Source organism: Paramisgurnus dabryanus, chromosome 13, assembly GCF_030506205.2.
Source record: "Paramisgurnus dabryanus chromosome 13, PD_genome_1.1, whole genome shotgun sequence".
In the NCBI taxonomy this organism is placed as follows: Eukaryota; Metazoa; Chordata; class Actinopteri; order Cypriniformes; family Cobitidae; genus Paramisgurnus; species Paramisgurnus dabryanus.
Genome location: NC_133349.1, coordinates 15,024,495 through 15,045,406, shown reverse-complemented (window position 1 = coordinate 15,045,406; position 20,912 = coordinate 15,024,495). Strand labels below are relative to the sequence as shown.

The following is a 20,912-nucleotide window of genomic DNA, read 5'->3' as shown; positions in this document are numbered from 1 at the left end:
ACAGTAAGTGAATAAGTTGATGACAGGATCTTTTCTCGGTTAATCACTTGGCTTTGCTCTTTCTCACATGCAGAGAGAATTTGTCCTTCATCTGAGTGACAGTGTGGGGAGCTGTTCTTTGATTGTTACTACGTCCTGTCCTGGTCGCCTACTGACACACTCTTTGTCCTATTTTAACATTGAACATTGAGAGAGAGAAAGAGAGAGAGGGGGAGAGAGAGAGAAAGAAAGAATGGTAAAGGTGTCTAGTTATCATAGACTGTGGGTCTGGACACCACCAGTCTCACATGGCCACACCGTTGACTGCGGCAAAAGGTACCGGACCATGCGCCATCGGCAGCTTAAGCTGTCCAAGAACCACCTTTTTAGACAGAAAGAGACATGTGTCTGGCATGTAAAGCAACCCTTCAACATTACTTTTGTTATATGTATTCGTAAGAGGTGGGGTTATCAAAACTATCATACTATAATAACAATCAATCAAGAAGGAACACGTGTACTTCTAAAATGTAGGGGTGCGCGAGGCAAAAACTAACCTGGGGTTACTTACTGTTTACATTGTTGCACAAGGCTGACCTTTAATTTTTCAGTTTTTTTGTTCACGCTGCTAAAAGACGATCTCCCGCAAATTATTGGAAATTTATCATGTTTTTCTAGAGAGTTATTAATGAACGAGTGTTTTGGTGGCATGTAAGTAAATGTTTTCATATGTTTTTTTTTTTCGTTTTTTTTAAGTTGGGTGTGTGATACCAAATCCAACGCTATGTCATATTAATCAGTGTCTTGTTGACTAAAACATAGCATCGTTTTGAAATATGTCTGCAGCTCTTAGCAACTTTTTTGGTGGGCTTGAAAATATTTTGACCCAGCGGGGTTAATTGTAACACTGTGTTACAACTAACCCCTCAGCACTTACGATATGAAAACCGCTAACTTTAGCGTAATTATTGCTGGTGTTTTAAATAGGCTACACACAAATGAATGATTGCTGGCTGCCAACAAAATAAATGTGCTTGTCTTATCAAAAATCGTATCAAATTTATTTTTTACTTTAATATTGATTGAATAAGGTCACATCAAAGATTGAAATCATAATGAAATGAATGGTTAAAATCAGACTTTGATGCTCATTATCTCAGAATTTGATTTTGAAACTGTAGTATGGTTATTACAGACTGGGTCACATATAAAAAAATGTTTAGTCATAATTGTGCTGCTTTTTCTGACATATTTAGACATTTGTATCCATTAATAATTGAACTAACGTAAGAAAAGGGCTGGATGAATGAATACAGTGTGGATACCTGTCTATTGTAGACTAATATATAAACAATATCCACTTTAAGTATATAGACAAAATAGTATTGAAATACTTGCCTGCCAAACTTAATTTTTAGCAAGTGCTACAACGAACCCCCTGCCTGTTACAATTAACCCCACCCATGGGGTAAGTTGTAACGTTTGCACTTCTGTCACGTTTGGTGTAATTGTCCAAGAATGGTAGGAAAAATAGGATTCATAAATGTCTCCCCACATCCAAATCCAGGCTGAAGTCTTAATCTAATTATGAGATTAGGAGCATCAAACATGAAACTATCTTACTCAGTCGATATTAAAGATATCAAGTTAATATTTTCTTTACATTACGTAGAATGATTTTATAGAAAACAGTAAATTACCAAAAGGTTTTTTGCAAGCAGGGTCACACATTTTCTGCTATTTTATTGTGGAGTTAAGTACATTACTGCACTTCCTGTGTGGAAGTTGCATAAAATCTGCCAATCAGATTAGTGTTTATCAGATTGAGAAAGTCATTTCTTGTTTTGTGTGCAACATGTATCAGAAGGGTGGCAAACAGTGGGCGTATCGTGGGTGTCTGAGGCTAAGACTTGTGTATTATGGACTGCAGATTAACCATACAGAGTGACTGTCTCTCAGTAGACCACACTGAGAGGATCAAAACGCATCAGGCTTTTCTGTCACCAGGCAGAGCAGAACAGAGTGCTAGACCAGACACTGTGTGAGTGTGTTTGGGGGGGGGGGGTAAGAAGGAGAAGGAAGGCAAGAGAAGCGAATGATGGTGTTTAATAGAGGCAGAGAACAGTGATTTGTGTATGTGGGTAGCAAGTGTGCGTTGAAGGTGACATGTTCAATGGACTAGACAGAGGCCACTGCTTTCAACATCTGCCTACTTGTGCCCTTTAAATGCATTAACCAATTTACGGTGGCATTTCACATATTGATGCCCATTTAAACATATCTTAGAAAACCAAAGACCTGAATCTAAACCATCATCCTAAATTGTTGCAGACTACAGCAGGGGTGCTGAGGGATTGAAAATGCAACAAAAATGTTGATTCATTTATATTTATTTATTCTGAGTGTCTATTTACACCAAGTGCCAGTAGTGTCCCTTTGGGGTGTAGGCAGTAGTGCCTAAGACTCGTAGATCAAGTTAGAATCCGCCTTTTTGTCAACCCCGCTCAACTGCTTGTCTATTCGGACCTTGTTGACATCATAGCTGGTTACGGCCATACACACAGCACTGCAACCTAAAAAATCTCCGTGCCTCTGGACTAGACTAATGGCGATTTTCCATTGCATAGTAGCCACGGTTTGGGTCGGGTCAGCTTACTTTTGGGTGCTTTTCCAATGGATACAGTACGTTTTACCCTATACTTTTTTTAGTACCACCTCATGGGGTTTCAGGCGAGCTGAGCTGATACTAAATGGCGCTTTTCCATTGCATAGTACACCACGGTTTGGTTTAGTTTGGGTCAGGTCAGCTTACTTTTGGGAGCTTATCCATTGGGTGCAGTACGTAGTACCCGATACTTTTTTCGTACCACCTCGGTTGGGGTTCCAAGCGACCCGAGCTGATACAAAACATGACGCGAAAGCAGTATGCAGCACAAATATAACGACACTAGGGATGCCACAATTCTCAATACATTATTGAACCGTTCGGTTCGACCCCCACGGTCCAATACGCGCAGGTGAATTGCGGTTTTTCGGTTTATCCATCCAAATCTGTCAGTTTTATATTCCCTGCACTTTTGTTAATGTGCGCATGCGCGTGATCTGCACGCTTATAAACGCCACAGCGAGTTGATATCCAGTCACTGTGCGCTAGCTGCGTTAAACTCTGCTTGAACTCTGCTTGCAATGCTGGTGTCAGATTTCATTCGCGTGCACACACACCCAACAGAAGTACAACAACAAAAAGAAGCAGCACGACTGTCTTTTAAATCTGAGGTGTGGATTAATTATTTGCGCGTGTAGATTACATACAACATCAATGTAAAGATGCAAATTCGCGTCGGGCAATGCGAATGACGCAAATTGGGCTTGTTATTGATGCAAACGCGCGTTATTTGCCTCAAACACGTCTTCTGCGCAAGTTGAAAAAGTTTAACTCAAGAAGAGAATGCGCCTGATGCTAAAATAAATCCCACCAGTAATGTTGATTGAGGAACGCATTTTTGGTTTCTACACAGACATGATGATGTTGGATTTAACAGTAGTGCAGTAAGGTATAGCCTTCATTTACAATGTAAAGTTTAATTTACTAAGTACAGGTATATAAAATGGCCAATTTATGTAATGTAATGAATTCACATGTTCCCCAGTTTGAATAGGATATTATTTTTATATGTCTTTATTTAATTATATCTTATATTATTGTATCAGTACACTAGAAATATGTAAGATGATTTTTGCATTTACATAAAATAAAGAGAACTGCAATTAAAACCAGTATTTTTTTCTTCTGAACATCTCAATGTTTCTGTTACCTAAGCATAGAATAATTAAAAACACTTTAATAGGCCAAGGCATCAGAACCGAGACCGAACCGTAAACCGTGAACAAGAACCGAAATATGTATTGAACCGTGAACTAAGTGTACTGTTGCATCACTAAACGACACCCCTATAATCCCTCCCGCTGCGAAGTGATACCAAACTCGATGGAAAAGCTAACCACGCCAAAGTGAGGTGAGCTGACCCGACCCAAACTAAACTAAACCGTGGGGTACTATGCAATGGAAAAGCGCCATAAAACATGACGCAAAAACACTGTAGATCACTGATTGGTCTGAGACAATCGTCACTACTAGCGTCATCGCTATAATGCAAGATTAGCTTTACCTTCGTGCGTACGCTGTGAAGCAAGCCTCTTGTCATCTGTGCTTTGTTGTAAGTTCCCAAACTCCCTTTAAGCGGAGAAAAGCATCCACAGGTTGGGAATCAGGAACACCATACCATATTTCCAAGCTTGCCGTTTGTGGCGGCACATTCACAACATGCAGGTCCGCATGCAGCCATTATTGCAACTTTTAATGAAGCTCAGCGGAGCGCGTCAACTTACGCCACGGGTGTTTGTACAGAAACTGTCATGTGACACCAAATCTATTTGTGGTGGTTAATTTTGATTTTGTGGCGGACTGAGAAATAAATAAATGTATGGGTGTGTATAGCATTGCAATGACGCTCTCACATTTATGACGTCACAGCAGTAGTCAGCGTAAATATAACGACACGCCTATAATAATGGAAAGGCTAATCAAGCCAAAGTGAAGTAAGCTGACACAACCTGACCCATGGGGTACAATGCAATGGAAAAGTGCCATAAGTGATGGTCAGCATGTTGGCTGAAAGCTTAATCAGAACTGTGCTGGTTCAAGTCCCAAAATGAGTGGACCACGCACGAGATAACACCACCAACCTGTCCTAGCAAGACTTAAGCTTATCTTACTCCAGGTGGCAAGTCATTTTGGATAATAGTATATGCAAAATTTTACAGTAACTGAATGTCCTAACTCGGGAAAGGTCATGGTACACTACACTTCCAGTTTCGAGTCATTTTCTGTTCTTACTAAAAACAAAAACTGTGTGTGAACAATCAGCCAATCAGAACATTACAGCTATACAGATATATAAGAGAAAAAAAATTACAGATACAATACATACAGCTATGTGGATTGATATTTGACCAATGAGATTTTACAGTAGCTAGACCAAAATTCAAGAATCACATGTAATATCCAAGAGGTTGAAGCAGATCTGTGTGGGTGTGTGAGATGGCACTCGTGTTCACCTGACCCCCTTCTAATCTGTTCAGAGGTGTGTGTGACTTCCCCATGTAGCCAGATCTGATGTTTTATGCTACAAACACACGCTAATCCTCAATAATTTATGGCATTTGCACATAACACCCAGCGCCACACACACACCTCTCTCTCAGATAGTCTGAGAGATGAGGATCCTGCACCAGACGCTGCATCATGCCAAGCTAGTGTCAAGGTAACAAGAGCAGGTGAGCCAGTGCCCCAACACAACAAACTAAATCCTATATAACGTTTTTACATCACGTCTGCCTAAATATATTTAAATCTATACATTTCGATATGGCAGAGACAGTGGAAACTTGGAATAGCATTGGGTTAGCACTGGAAAGGTCATGGGTTCAGGGCAAACGCATATTGATATAAAATGTATAGCTATAATGCTCAGGCTATGCTTAGGATAAAAGCATTCACGTAAGTGTAAACTAAAATCTTTCAAATCAAACCTTAACCCAAGGCTATACCTCTACTGCAGTGAACATTTGAAAAACTGAACTGACAAGCAGAATGATTTTGTTTGTCAGCTTGTCTATCGCAGTCAGCACACCGCTATGTAACGTCAAACGGTTTTGACAGGCGATTGAAAACATCAGTGACGTGACAGCAATGAGCATTTTTAGCTCATGAACATAAAGATGGCTGTAGAATACATCCCAAATTTCAAAAAAAGGTCTTAGAAACCAGTCTGTGGGTGTCTGTAAAGGACCGATCACACAGGTTGTCTGTGTGCTGAAATGAAAGGCCAGAGGCATGCAGGGACAGTGAGAAAAAACACAAAACAAGCTGGCAGACTGGCATCCCGCTGAGCACCAGGGGAGTGGGCATCCAGCCCGGTTCTGCAGAGAAGCCACAGAACACACAGCACAGATAGTCTAAACCGGCCATCACAGCCACGCACGCCAACGCAGCCTGATCTCCACAGCTATGCCACACTGGAGCTTCACCATCAATAAAGAGATTGTTTAAAAAGAACGCAGATGTCGAAAGAGGAGGGCCATGCATATTTTGACCTTGGAAACAATTATATTTTTGTGACAATGTGTAATTACAGATTCCGCACAGATAATCACAGCCTATGTTTGCCCGAGCCGAATATAACCAGCGCTTATTTTGGTCTCCACGGTCTAGGGTGGACATGACCAAACGGATGGCAGCTAAGGTGTGGCGACCTAAACAGTCATGTTGCCAACTGAACGCAGACTTACCAAGCCCACAAACTCTAACAACCATGACCGCAATTATAAAAACCTTGCCAGACGTGTTTTCTCTCCTTTATTTCGTTTAAAAAGGTGCAAGACGCGGAACAGACCGCCTCGGGGCATGCTTAGCTAGGAAGGCAGTTTCTAAAAGATCTGTTGGAGGGAAAATAAGCTCCGCTTTCAAAAACATTCCTGCATGGCCGCTAGATGAACTTCAGTGATGAGAATCGCACTACTTTATCCGAGTACATTAGTATGGGACAGAGTTTACTGGTGACATTTCCAAAGAGCCAATTCAAAGAGAGGAAAAGGCGGAGAGACGGATAAAGAGTTGGTTCTTTATTTCCCAAAGCCGTGTCGATGTTGGCCACACCCTCCTCTTATTAAAACTTTGTCCTTCATGGGTGGTCCTGTTTATCGCTATATAGAACAAAGTATGGATTTCTAACAAAGCACAGCTCGTCCTTGGTTTACTCAGGCTGTCTTGGCTAATGAGTCACACTCCCTAAGGCTGGATCCGACACCAGCTGCTTTTAAAAGCCTGGAGCAGAACACTAACGTGCAGTAGGTTACAGGTTTGGGACTCGCTCCGGGCAAGATCTGTTACAAATACGCGTGGGGACAAAAGAAGCTTTTTTCAGGTTTCATTACTCTAATCTCATATAGTCAAGAAGGGAGAATTTTGACTGAGGCCACTCCTGATAAAGCCGGGCATTGTGCGTGGGCATAAGGATCATCCTGGGTAATGCCAGAAGCAGCACTCAGACTGGCATGACGACACTGGCCTTTATCAATAATTCATAGTGGCACCTCGGGGCTGCTTAACCCGGCACAGTTTCGGATGTGCTTAGCTCGCTGTGGATCCACAACTAAGAGAGCCTGTCGTCAAACAATCTGTTTTCAATTTCGGCCTAATATATAACTTTTCAGCCTCCTTCAAAAGCCATCTTATGGGTTTGATGTTTTTAAGGAGAATCTTTAAATATTTTAAATTAATGGATAAATCAAAACGATGCACTTGGGTTAGCAAAGATGTCATATTCTGTACTAGCATATGTTACATTACATGTAAGAGGCAGGCCTCCCAATACGCTACTGAAAGGCCTTTTCTGCCTACTGTGTGGGAATTCCCCTGGACTAAATTCATAATTTATGATCCAGACAGAATATGAACTTTTCACTCCATGAACAGAGAGAAAGAGCCTGTGTCTTACAGATCCATCATCCAACCAGGGCAACAACACACTTCTTACATTTCAAGACTCAAGTGGTCAGATTTAGACAGACAGACTGACATAAAGAAAAACTATCAGTAATAAAGTATGCATCAATATGTTAGGTCAATACCAATTCAACATCCTATTTTAGATTCAAGTGCATTAGCCAAGAACATAGTAATGCTCCCCTACATTGTTAGATATTCTATAAATATTTTACAGTTTAAACTTTGATCACTGATATTTTGGCAGACACTATGACTACCATTGCAAAAAAAAAGTCTAAGGGAGAAAAAACATGAATATTTTATTTAGTATTATATTTATGCATATTAAAGTGGCTCACAGTACTTTCAAGCTACACATTTTACATTTATATTTATGTTTGCAGTGCATTACAAGATTTACATTTTATCATTACGTGTGTTCTCTGGGATTTAACCCACAACCCTTTGCGCTGCTTATGCAATGCTCTACCACTGAGCTACAGAAACACATCAATAGTAAAGTTTCACAAAGTAATTTGCTCTTAAAAATATACACTAAAACAAATAGTGCAAAATAGTATTAAAAGCTCATTTTAATAGTTTAAATTTAAATTTTATTAACACGTGAAACGAGCTTGCTAAGACATAAAACTTGACTTTTAAATGCTCAAGAAATGTATGACATACATAAACTGTCATAATAAACAACGGTTTCCTGGTTTCCACGGAAGTCGAGCACTAGTCTGCAGTTTATAAACTCTAAAAGGCTTTCGCCCCAGCATACGTTTTAATCCTGTCTGTTGGGTTTACGTCCCAGACACATTCACAGACAGACTGCGTTGAGAAATCCGACGTGTACAAATGTGACGCGCTGATAAGAGCAGACAGCCAGACGATACCGCAGACGAAATAAAATAATAAACACACTCACGCGCTCCAGTCGCAGACATCAAACAAACAGCAGAATAAAGTCAGACAAAGTGTAACACTTACAAATTTCCATTCCCTGGAGTTGGGATCCGCATGTGATGTTAGAGCCATCCGGTGCGGTGAGGTTTCGCATGGAGCACGTTAAATACTGTAACCGGTGCGCGAGGCAGCCGGTGTAATAAGCACGTCCAACAGCTCGCGCGGAAAACGAGAGCTCGCGCTCGCAGCCTTGACATGCTGTTTCTCACGACATGTTTTCCGGTAACGGCACTACTTTGCGTTTACTTAACGTTACCGAATCTGTCCGCTTTCTATACTCTCTCTATCTCTCTTCCTCTTTGACCTCTCCGGTTGAAAGGGAAAAGCGCAGTGTTTGTGAGATCAAGCCGGCGGAGTTTCTCTCCACCCCTTCTGAACACCCCCCTTACTTTTTCAGGAGACTGTTCGTACGCGCGCACTTGTGCTCCTCCGTCGTTGACCGGGAGAGGGGGTGGTCGCGCGCAGTGCTCGAGTGTCTAATGTTACACCTCCCCATTAAAGCCAGACGCGAGCAGTCAAGGCGAGCATTGTAGGGAGGTGACCTTCGTGTGACCCCGCTGTCTGGCGACACAGAGCACGTGTCCGCAAACAACAACCCCCTTCAACTTCAGGCTCTGTCACGAAGGGCGCGTGGGCGAGTTTGCGCGTGCCCGTGAAGTCCATCTGATCATAAGAAGTTTCATTTGCCACCAGTTTTGGGTTCTCACGGCCTCTTCTGAAGCCTAAGCTGACGCCCCTCAGTCCACGTAGCTTTGTGTATTAAATTATAAACAAAACTTTTGTTGTCACTACTTGAAAAATCATTTAAGAATTATTTAGACTCCAAAATATGGAGTAATACAATTTTCAATTATTTTATCACTGCATTTTTAAATGTATTTATTACATCACTACCTCATTCGCTATCACGATACTACCAACGCCGCTCATCCGAGTACTGCCAGTCATATTGACCAGTACTATTAATCACTCCGCTAATAAAATAGCTTAAATTAATATTCAGCTAGGCTTGTAATAGGTGAAGTAATAATGTGCATTCATTTGGATGTTATCAATAAATAAACATACTTCAGGAAAAAAGACTACCTGATCACTTTTTTTATTCTGCTAGATAACAACTGTTTGGATGCACATTATTTATGCATTATTATGTGTTCAGTGGTAGAATGCATAAAATGTTAAATGTACATTATTCCTACAATTGACTCTTAAGAATTACATAACATTTTATTTTATCAGAAGCAAGTGCGGTTTTATCATTGTACATTTACATAATTGTTAAACATCAAACTTCCGGGTGTGCGCCCCACTGATCTGTACGTCACCACAGTCTGGATCTGCAGGAGGGGTCCAGGGGTTTAGGGTGCTATTTGGGACAGGACAGCCGGTCTATAAATAACCTGGCAGCTATATGGACTTTTATTGAGGGGCAAGGCAATATACTCGAATCCACATTGGGGTAAAGGGGAGGAGGAGATGCTAAATAGTCTGTAATCCTAAAGGCTACCTTAACACTCATTATTTTTTTTTTTTAAGTATTTCAGCTACACTGAAATCCACACAACTTAGATAGATCAAACACTTTCAATAAAACATTCATTCCTGCAGTAAAATTAATCAAAGCATGATTTTTTTTATTCTAGGAAGACATTCAACAGTAAATTAATAATCTACAGTTGTAAGAAATACCTTTAAGTTTAATAATTCTATATTTTTTTAAAGTACCTCTTCCCGACACTAGAAGTTTAAAAGATCTAACAGAGTTGAATAAAAACACTGATTTCCGGTAAAAAAAAGAAACACCATTTAAGTTCGTATTTCACTGAACTGAACATTGCTATCATTCCCGGCTAAGGCAGACATTGAAATGAAATGTGAACTTTTAAAATTTTACCCCTAGTTAGCGATTCAGCCCTCAGGGGAATAAAATGACATTTATCTGTCTGAAGTCTAGACTGGAAGTAGAGTCGATCCGCACACACATGCGTGCATACAGACACATCCCCCATTAAAACAGACATGGGAGGAGAGCCAGAGTCTGGTGGGGGGTTTAGGGGTCAAGTCTGAATTTGAATGCCTGTCTGAGGAGGAAGTCTCTGGGGTATTGAGGTGGATTCTCTCAGCATGCTAATGCTACCGGTTTGGTTTTGAGGTAAGAGACCTGACACATTGCCATATCATTTGTGTATCATAAAACCTTGTTTACTCAATTGAAAACCTGAAACTACCTTGAAACCTTAAAAAACCCTTAAAAATTAACCTGAACATTTACCATCTGTTAACGAAAACAAAAAGTGAAATCAAGTTAAATCACATTTTGGTGCTGTATAATAAATAAACAGTGCCCGCTAGTATCACCCCTGCACAGAAGCCTCTACAAGCAAAACAAATTTATTCAACCAAAAAAGCTAAAAACTAAATCACAATCCATTCTGAAACATCCAAAAAACCCAATGTTTCCTTATTTTATGGTAAATTGCTGGCAGTAGCCAAATGGACAAAAAAAAACACATACGCAATGATCCCCGTTCAATCCAGTATTTCAAGAAATTATGCATCATAACTGACATCATAATCCTGCTCTTATACTTGTGAATAGGTAGTTTACAACAATCATTGTAAAACAGGTCTATTAAACTAAAGACATATAGCTAATATTCATTTAACTGACAGCCCCTAACAAACCTTGAAACATTATAAGATCATACGACACGTCCAACAAATAGCTGATGACTAGATACTTAAAATACCAATGCTGCTTTACAGATTACTGCAGGAACAAAATTACATGCTGAGCCCGACTTGATGACAGGTTTCTTTTTCACGAGCCATCCAGGCTATGTGGCAGCTATAAAAACTGCGCAATCTGTTCTATCTACAGTGGGAAAGTCCTAAAAAACAGCAAGATGCAAGCATGTGAAAACATTCCAGTTATAACCTGTAATATAACTACCCCAAAAAAATGACAGAGACACTTCCTCGTGAAACCTGCATTTTGTGATACTCGCACAAATCCCTGCAGGACACGTTGTGTGAGACGGGGGAAGGGGGAACTGTTTGTCTGACTGAGTTTATGACTGGGGATTGCTATCTGCAAAGCCAAGATGGGTCGCCTGCAGATGTGATGCATTGCAGTGTGTGTGTGTGTATAATCACCAGGTATTGAGTTTTTTCACCTCTCCTGCAGCCTGCTGAGCATCGTAATGGGTCGTCTGCCCAGGAGTGAGGTAATGTCTAGGTTTAATGCCAGCCTACTGCACTGGCTGCACTCATACACAAACACGCAAACACACACAGGGCCACAACAGGAAGAACAGCAGGCGCCACAACTCCCAAAATGGCCGCTGTTGTGACTCTTAATGATGCTGACAACATAATTAGCATTTTGCTAACGAGCCACATGGCAGAGTTTGCTTCCCCGGACGCTGCCATACGGCCTCACGGACAACACCTGTCTGCTCTCGGTCCGTTTTATGACACATCATCTCCTAACATAAACACGGCCACACCAAACGGATACTAAAGCGGAGGATCCCAGATGACAAATAACCCCGTCTTTCACGATTTGGGCTACTGCACCCAGCAGGTTGTCGGTTCAACTCCCAATCCTGGCAAAACACTATAGAAACCTTATTAAATAATAATGACGCTCCATATGTATGTGTTTACAAAGACGAGTCTCTGTGTTTTCGCAAGAGATATTAATGTTGTCGCTGTAGCTTGCGTGGCATTAAATATTTACAAGGTATAGCTTCATTTACTTACCCTCATGTGTTTCAAAACCCAATGGACTTTCTTAGATTTTTATGGCAGGGTTTTAGTCTTCATTTTTCCATTTAGCGAAAGTGACCAGTCAAGCAAGACTTTCAAGGCCAAATATTTCTCCAATCTATTTCTCACTTTAATGGTGCTTTTTGGTTCTTTTGAAGCTTGACGGCTCCTGGTCCAAACAAAAAAAATGTACGTTGGCGTTTCACGGAAGAAAAGAATGTACAGTTTAGAAACAGCATAAAAGTGATGATGACAGACTTTAATTTCGTGGTGGTGAACTATTACTTTGGTAAATTTTGATTTACCACAACTCATGATGCAATGTTCTCTTATAGTTTAAAAAAAAGATGCTCCGTAGGTAACCTTAACTCATTTTCTGACTCAAACATGTTTAAAAACTACAGAAATAGATTTGGGCCCAAGGCCGATCCATTCGCTGACAGAATAATTTGTTTTATTAATAATGTGATATTTCGCTCTATAACTGCAGACTAAAGCACAACCCAAGTTAAGAGCCAGTAGTAATTTAACTCAGTACTATGGTAAGATGTCTTATCCCAAAGAGAAACTATTTCCAAACGTGATATAGGAGATTGTAGTCGAAGCTGTAGCGCTGTGACCTGTATCAACATGATTTAAAGAATAAAATGACCCAGAGGTTTGACATTTACATTTTACATTTATGCATTTGGCAGACGCTTTCATCCAAAGCGACTTACAGTGCATTACAAGGTAAACATTTTTTATTGGTATGCCATGACCTTTTGCGCTGCTACCACAATGCTCTACCACAAACTCTAGTTGAATTTGGATATAAAACGGAAAATTGCGTAGGTAAACAAATTTAGTGCATGTGACCCTTTGCTAGCCGATCACAAGTGGGAATGCAGTTGGTCAAGCTCAAGACAAGGGTCAAGCTTAAATTTACAACTACTGTGCTTTCATAAAACATACACGGAGGGCAGTCAAACTATGGTAAACAATGTTTATTTGCTTGTTTATTTGTCAAGACTTTACACCTTTCAGGGTAGAGAGTGTCTAGTCCCTAACTCACAGCTGAAACTACAACCCCACACACACCCTCCCCTCATATGGGTGAATCAGTGTAAAACCCATAAGAATTTAATACCACCCCATTTAGAGGAAGTGATGTTTACATCAGGGCCCTTTTATTTTCACTCTATTCCCATGAGTCACATGTTCAGCCTCCAGCCAATTCACATCCACAGATTCCCAAAAACGGAGATCACAGCAGTCCGACTTGTTTTTGTCGTGACACACCTTTAGTGTGTAGGTCAGTGGAGAGACAGAAAGAGAGGACACGTATGACTTGAGCTCAGCTGACCTGAACTTCAATGCGCTGAACTAGAAAAACAGACACGCACAACAAAAAATTATGGCAAATATGACAAAATATGACCAAAGTAAATGTTTTTTAGCTGTTGCCATGCAGTTTTCCGAGTGGTTCCTATAGTTGAGGGTGATTGCTAACTATCCAATCTCAAAAATCTTACTGACAGGTATCTACAATACTCATACCTTTACAGTATTTCAGTATCTACGGTATTCAAACATTTGAAACTATAAAGCATTTCATGAATATTAATGTGTTTGCAATATAAAGTGCTTTGCTCTATTTGATACATATATAGAGACACAATGAGAAAAGAAAAACACACAACTGCACCTCACTTTTCTTGAGGGATGTTTTTAACAAATAAAGAGTCATAAAAAACAAAAGAGGCTGCAGAAACTAAACAGCACATCAGCAGGAAACGTTCTTCTCATGTTTCATTCTCTCTCTCCTTTTCTCTCTCACACAAACACACACACACACACATTAAGAATTCATTTATTCCATTCATGCATCTTCAAGCAACAATGCAACCTGACATTCTGCAATCAGAGTGTGAATGAGTTTAGGTTCTGAATTTCATCCATACAGCCGTGACTGTTATGACATAAAAACACATTATGAGGCATTATGGGTAAACTGGAAATGAGCTAATAGGACATCGCAGTATGAAAGTCTTCATTCACTGAGGGAAGAGAGAAGATATTTCTGAGAAATGAGCACCTCAGGGGTACAAAAACACGACGGGTTGGAAGAGGGAATGCGGAAAGAATGAGAAACCATCCTCATTTGCATTCTTACTCATTTAAAATTGTTTAAAAATGGGCAAGCATTTTGCGTGCAGAGGGCACACTAAAAACAACCCCATAAGAGAGGCTTCATAATGTAGGTTCAGTCTTTGTTGAAACATTGTAAACTGGCTGTACTACAATACTTCAGTATATACAGTACTGTGAAAAAGTCTTATGCTACCATTAGATTTGTTGTTTTTGCAATGTTATAGTGATCATATATAATTATTTATCAGTCTCTTTATTATAATACAACCAGAAAAAAAACAGGAAATGTGTATGTAGTATTAAAACTGTATAAAAGTATAAGCTGAAGTGTCAAGTATTTAGGGTAAACTCCCCTTCCTCTTCAGCAATAGCAGGCAGCTGCAGGATCTCTTAAACCTAAATGAAATTAAATCCTAATTTTTAATTCTAATCGAATGACTTCAGGACTTCAGTCTCCTCAAAAAGCTCGTTTCGTGCCAAGAGAGGTCACACTAAATACTGAATGATGTCTGAAGAAGACATTTAGTTCTTTTTTGTTTTTAATTTTGTGTACATATTTCCTATATTTTCTGTCTAAAAAAGAGTGAAAAATAAACATGAATGGACATTAAAACTTGGCTAAAACAACAAAGTTGGTGATGGTGACCTAAGACTTTTGAACAGTACTGTATATCATGGTGTTGTAGAAGTAGTGTATTTAAACACCATCAACTTTGTACACTGTAGTATTTTCACTTTGACCGGCTGGGGTGAAAGGTTCAAGCCATAATGATTTTATGTAGAAAACAGTAAAATCACAAAAAAGACTTTAGCTGGATTTACACAGACTGGGTAAGAAAAAAAGTGTCTACAAAGAAAGAAACAAGACCAAAGTGTTTTTGGGAGACTATTTCACACGCTGGCTTGCGCTAAAAACACAGGTCGGGCACGCAAAATTTCTACTCGACAGGTTGAGTTTGGCATGTTATTTGGAGAAATCCATTTAAAATCACTGCTAGTAAAACTTGATGTAAGCTATGATTAGCGATGCTAGCCCTGGCACAAGTCACGAACCACGCAGAAAATGTATGAGCCATGCCAACAGTGCACACGTTTAATAGGCTTTCCTTCTCTGGAGCAGGTAAAGTGTTGCGCATGTGCATTTTTTTTTAAAAAAAGTGTAGGGGCAGTTCTTTTTATAAATTTGGCAAAACCTTCCGCTAAACCTTTAATCGGCCATGTATTAATAGTGTATATCGGCTTTTATCGGAGCACCCCTAGTCTGAAGTCTTGGTGAAATGCAAATCTTCCGACAGCAGCTGCAGGGCGGTCAGAGCAGAAATACAATACAAGAAATCTGTGAATTATCCAAACTTTTGTAAAATCCTGATCCATTGGTAATGCCGGGCCTAAATCTCCAGTGATCTTTCAGAAACGGCTGTTTTAACCCCAAATTGCACTTTTTAGTCATTTTAATCTAGATTTGAATAAAGCGCTTCTATGAAACACCTTTTTTTCATGGGACGCCTAAAGAACCCATGAGTGTCGCCACCAAGCATTTGTTGGTAAACAGTAATTTCATCTATACGGTTCTTAATTCCGATTCGGGTATTAAGCACAAACAATTGACATAGTAAAAAAGCCCAAGTTTCAAGCCCAGGCTTCCATCTCCTGTGACACGGGGTCCTTCTTTCTCTGCCTCTCCCGTTTCCTTGCATTTCTCATTGTTTTTGATTGGATTCCCGAACGACTTAGACGACTCCATTTATCGCTCTGCCTCTTTTTCTCCTCTTGTTTTTTCTTATTCCTAGTCTATCGCTCTTTCAGCAAAGTGAATGAAAGCAAAGGAGCAGAGCTGTCAGTTTCCCATCTATAATGGCCCCAGCTGCATCATTACTCTCTCGGCTCACTCACACACACAGGGTCAACGTACTTAGGTAACGGATGAAGAAACGAGGGAGGGACGCAGGCCACAGACAGAGAGAGAAAGAGAGATTCCATCATACTGGGAGGTTCGAATGACTGAATGAATGCAGCGAGTAAATGAGTGAATGCAGAAGAATAGCGCCCGATAGACCTCCAACTCAGCCACGATAAACAATCCCAGAATCCACTGTGAGCCTGCGTGAGGTGACACTGTCTGAAACCCATCAGTACTGACGGTGTTGACAGCCAACGAATACAGAACCACACGGCACTCGCCCTGAAAAACAGCCCCGCTAATGCGCCATCGTGTGTGGGATGTGGATCAAAGGATGTTGGGGGGGAAAGCGAGCGAGCGAACGAAAGAAAAGAGAAAGCGCAAATCTAAGATTTCTCTTTACTGACAGTGTTCTTATTCATCGGAAAGCTCTAAAAAAGAAAACAATGCAAGAAAAGGACTATTAAGAAGCAAAAACAATCACAACAGTCAAACTATTGAGCACGAGATGAATTTAGTGCACAGGTGCTCCGCCCGCTGGTTCGTTAAAGTGTAAATCTGAGGAATTACTTCTCTTTATCCCGAATATTGCGCAAAGTCAAATAACGTGAATCAAAGCGAACGCAATCAAAGGAGAAATACCACCAAGACATCAAATACCAAACACAAAAGTGTCTCATTCAACACCATCATTATCATCTCGCATTAAAACCATGATTAAGACCCTCTGAACTTCATTCAGGTCTCCTTTACAGTCGGGCATTCCTGTAAGCCGAACAATTCCATCATCCGGCACTTTCCTTGCACTTGCAAGAAGTTCAAACGCTTCATCTGAGACTTGCCCTCCCTCCAAGCGACACAGATTGCATACAGAAGACATGACGTCGGTTTGGTAATGAGCCCCTTAGCATGAAAATGCAGCCTGCTGTGGTCGCCCAGATTAGCATGAGAGATGATGGAGATTAGCGATGGAAATCCGTAACTCAAACAAACTGATTGTTGAGCTCTTCACATCAGACAAGGCTCTAAACGTGACCTTCGTGACCTCTGAACCTCATCAACCTGTTATAAACCATCGAGGGGATAGGAAGGAAAACGTGAGGAGAAAGTGAGAAAGTATGGGATCTGTATAGATTGACGGACATCAAAGTACAGGATATGTTGGGCCAGTGTGAGAGGAACGCGGTCTTACTGAATGACCATTGCCTGACAGCTTCAACCAACTTGTCTGTAGCTCTTGAAAAACTCGTCTTTCACACACACTTCTGTGAGAAGAGCAATTAACAAACACACAAACTGTTGAAGAGGCTGATTTACATACTCTTCAAAGTGTGTCGCTATCGTGCCGCCTTCAAAAAGGACAGGAAGAATTGTAAGCTTTTATGCGGCGTGAAGAAACTTTTCTGGTTTTATGTGTGAATAAAGGTTTTTTGTTGGTTTTAAAAGTAATGCTATACGTTCGCCAAATACTCCGCTGGCAAATCTGTGCCGGGAATGGGGCAGATGCAATCGGTTTTGCGGTAACTGCTCATCACAAAGCCTGAGCCTACAGTATATACAGTAAGACGATCCTCGATGTGGTTTCTTAAAGTGCGCAATGCATGTCATATTTAATCAGCATCACTCTTAAACTAATTCCTGCAAACACATCTGTGGCCTGCGTGAACCGGCACAACAGATGCTCACTCATACCTCTCTGATGTCTCAGCACAACACATTTAGGCATTTAGCAGATGCTTTTATCCAAAGAGACTTACAAAAGTGGGGGAAAGAGCAGAGCGATTCGTCTGAGGGAGACAATAATATGAGAAGTGCAATACAAAGTTACTTGCAACTTAGAGACAAGAGACATGATACTTCAACATAGCAGCCTCGTGATCTTTTTAAGGAAATAGTTTACACCAAATGCGAGTTCTTTCTTTATTTACTACCATTATTAAACTCATTCAAAAACGCATAAGCTATTTTTCCATTAAAACACAAAATACTAGATTTTTTTTTCAAATGAAAAATCTTATGCCGCTTTTTCATTTCATAGTACATCACGGGTTGGGTTAGCTTACTTTTGGGGGCTTTTCCACTGGGTACAGTACCTCCAAGCGAGCTGAGCTGATACTAAAACGTGACGTGAAAACACTGTAGATCACCGATTGGTCCGAAAGAATAGTCCTTACCAGTGCCACTGCTAAACGCAAGACGCACCTTCGTGCTTGCGCTGTCTCGAGCAAACCTGTAGTCATCTGTGCTTTTTTGTAAGTTCCTAAACTCCCTTTAAGCAGTGAAAAACATCCACAGACTAAGGGCGTACTCACATTATCCAAACCAAACCATGTCCCAGCGCGATTGTCACCCCTCCCCACTTCCCCAGGTGCACGCACTCACACTGTACTTTTTATCGATCCGAGTCCGGGCGAGCTTTTGTCATTAAGATGCGATTGTTTTGAAAAAAGCAGGAAGTAAAGCTCTCTCTTAACACTAAACATTTACGTAACCACGCTGCTCACATCAAAAGGTTTTTACGGAGGCAGATGAAGGTGAGTGGTCGCGCAACTGACGTCTTCACCTTTTGAATCGCGCTCAGGCGCGATTGCGCTCACACCACAGCCTTCGGCGCCTGAGCCCAAATGAACCGTGCTCCGGCCCACCTCTGCAACCCGGCTGCGGTGCGATTAACCAATCCGTGCCCGGGCGCGGAACAGAGCGATCACACTAGTCAAACAAACCAGGTTTTGGGGGTCAAACGCGCCCGAGCGCGGTTTGGTTTGGATAGTGTGAGTCCGCCCTAAGAATCAGGTCTCAGTCAACACCACACCAGTGTTTTCCTTGCAGTTTGTGGCGGCAGACAGTAAAAAAGATGGACGTAGTGTTCGTGACGTCACCCATAGGTTTCTGAAGATCGTTTTTGAAGCTTAAAGTAGGCGGTGCCTGCCGTCGCAATCTTGGCCACTCATCACAGCGCATCAATCACGGATTTCCGAAAATGGGTAAAAAGGCGGGACGTGGGTGAAGCTGAGGTGACTAGTTGCTGAAACCATGCCTGCCTAGCTCGACTCTAGTGAAGCAGTGGCTGTTCAATTGTCACTCCTTAATTATGCAGAACTTTAAGGCTTCATATAATTTAAACAGATTAGTTACAAAAAAATTCACCCCCTCACAGTTGTCAAAATTTGCTATAAAGACCAAAAATAATTTGTACCAGGCTTTAAACATATTTTCTACTGTAAAGTTGGCCATTTTAACATGGAGGCCTATGAGAATTGACTCCCCTTTGGAGCCAGCCTCTAGTGGCCAGTTGATGAATTGCAATTTAAGTCACTTCCGTATTGGGTTCATCAGAGAGATCGGAAGGTTGCCCCTCGGTATATGCACTGCATTTTTGCAACTTAGCGGAGTGCGTCGACTGACGCCACGGGTGTTTGTACAGAAACCGTCATGTGAGACAGGGGTATAATAAACGCAATCTATATGTGTTGGTTAATTTTGATTTTGAAGCCGACTGACAAATAAATAAAACGCTGTATTCCAATGATGCTCGCTCTCACTTTTTGTATGATGTCACAGCAATTGGCAGCGCAAATATAATGACACGCCTTTAATCCCTACCACTCTGAAGTAGTACTAAACTCAATGGAAAATCTAACCAAGCCAATGTAAAGTAAGCTGACATGACCTGACCGTGGGGTACAATGCAATGTAAAAGCGCCATTACAAATTGCCCATTTTTTTGGTCGCAGTGTGGTTAGGGTTTGGTTCACTAGATGCCTAGTATGCATATTATGCTGGAAATTAAATCACACTCTTATAAAGACATTCAATACATTTTTCCTATCATAAGCTTCAGTTAAGTAGTCTGACATTTTTTTCCGTATTTGCTACACGGTTCATTTGAAGCAAGGTCATTATATTGTATATAATATTAAATACTCTGTAAAGAGACAATGAACACAAAACACACAGAGCCACAAGTACATATAAAATTGAAAATGGTAAAAGACATAAAAAGCCGAATAAATGAATTGCATCAAATATGGATGTAAATGACTATATGTAACATAAACAAACTTCTTTAAGACCCAAACTTAACTTCCGGTAGACTTCCGTAAAAGATCAATAACAACAGAGTCTCTCTAGATAACAATAAAATTAGCTTAGTTTAAATCATAGCTAAATTGTATCAACTACTACCATACACTGAGATAACTTTATTAACTTTAAACTATCTTTGTGATCAATTCATTATTTATTTTCTTACTATTAGTGTTGAAATATAGGCTCACCGTCTCCCCTCGTATTAATGAAACAGAATTTTTTTATTTTTGACAAGGTATTTGTTTGAGAAGTCAGCTTAACCACTAGCCAGACAGATAAACAAACACAGACCGGAAGTTAACTTCGGGCCACGCGTGTGCGTTGGATAAAACCATCTATTATTCAAAATATCTACCAATTTTTTATCTTTCTGTTATCTTTTTCTCAAGATGGAATTTAAATTGGACACTGATGGAGAACATGTTTTAGCCTGACAATTCTGTCAATACTGACTGACTGACTCCCACACGCGATGCCAGTAAATGCGCACCACTGACAAAAAAGATAACTGCAGCAGATCCT

General features: G+C 40.6%; 1 protein-coding gene across 2 annotated transcripts in view; it reads right to left on the bottom strand.

Annotated features, from left to right (window-relative positions):
• Window positions 1-20,912, bottom strand: part of ldlrad4b (low density lipoprotein receptor class A domain containing 4b) — a 57,237-nt gene that overhangs the window by 11,736 nt on the left and 24,589 nt on the right. The window contains exon 1 of one of the 2 annotated variants that reach the window (XM_065245401.2): window positions 8,522-8,924. The exons of the other annotated variant lie outside the window; for it this stretch is intronic. Within the exon in view, the coding sequence (XP_065101473.1) occupies window positions 8,522-8,591 (70 nt within the window). The 5' untranslated portion in view covers window positions 8,592-8,924. Of the gene's footprint in view, window positions 1-8,521; window positions 8,925-20,912 lie in introns of those variants that run through there. 2 annotated transcript variants of the gene reach the window in all.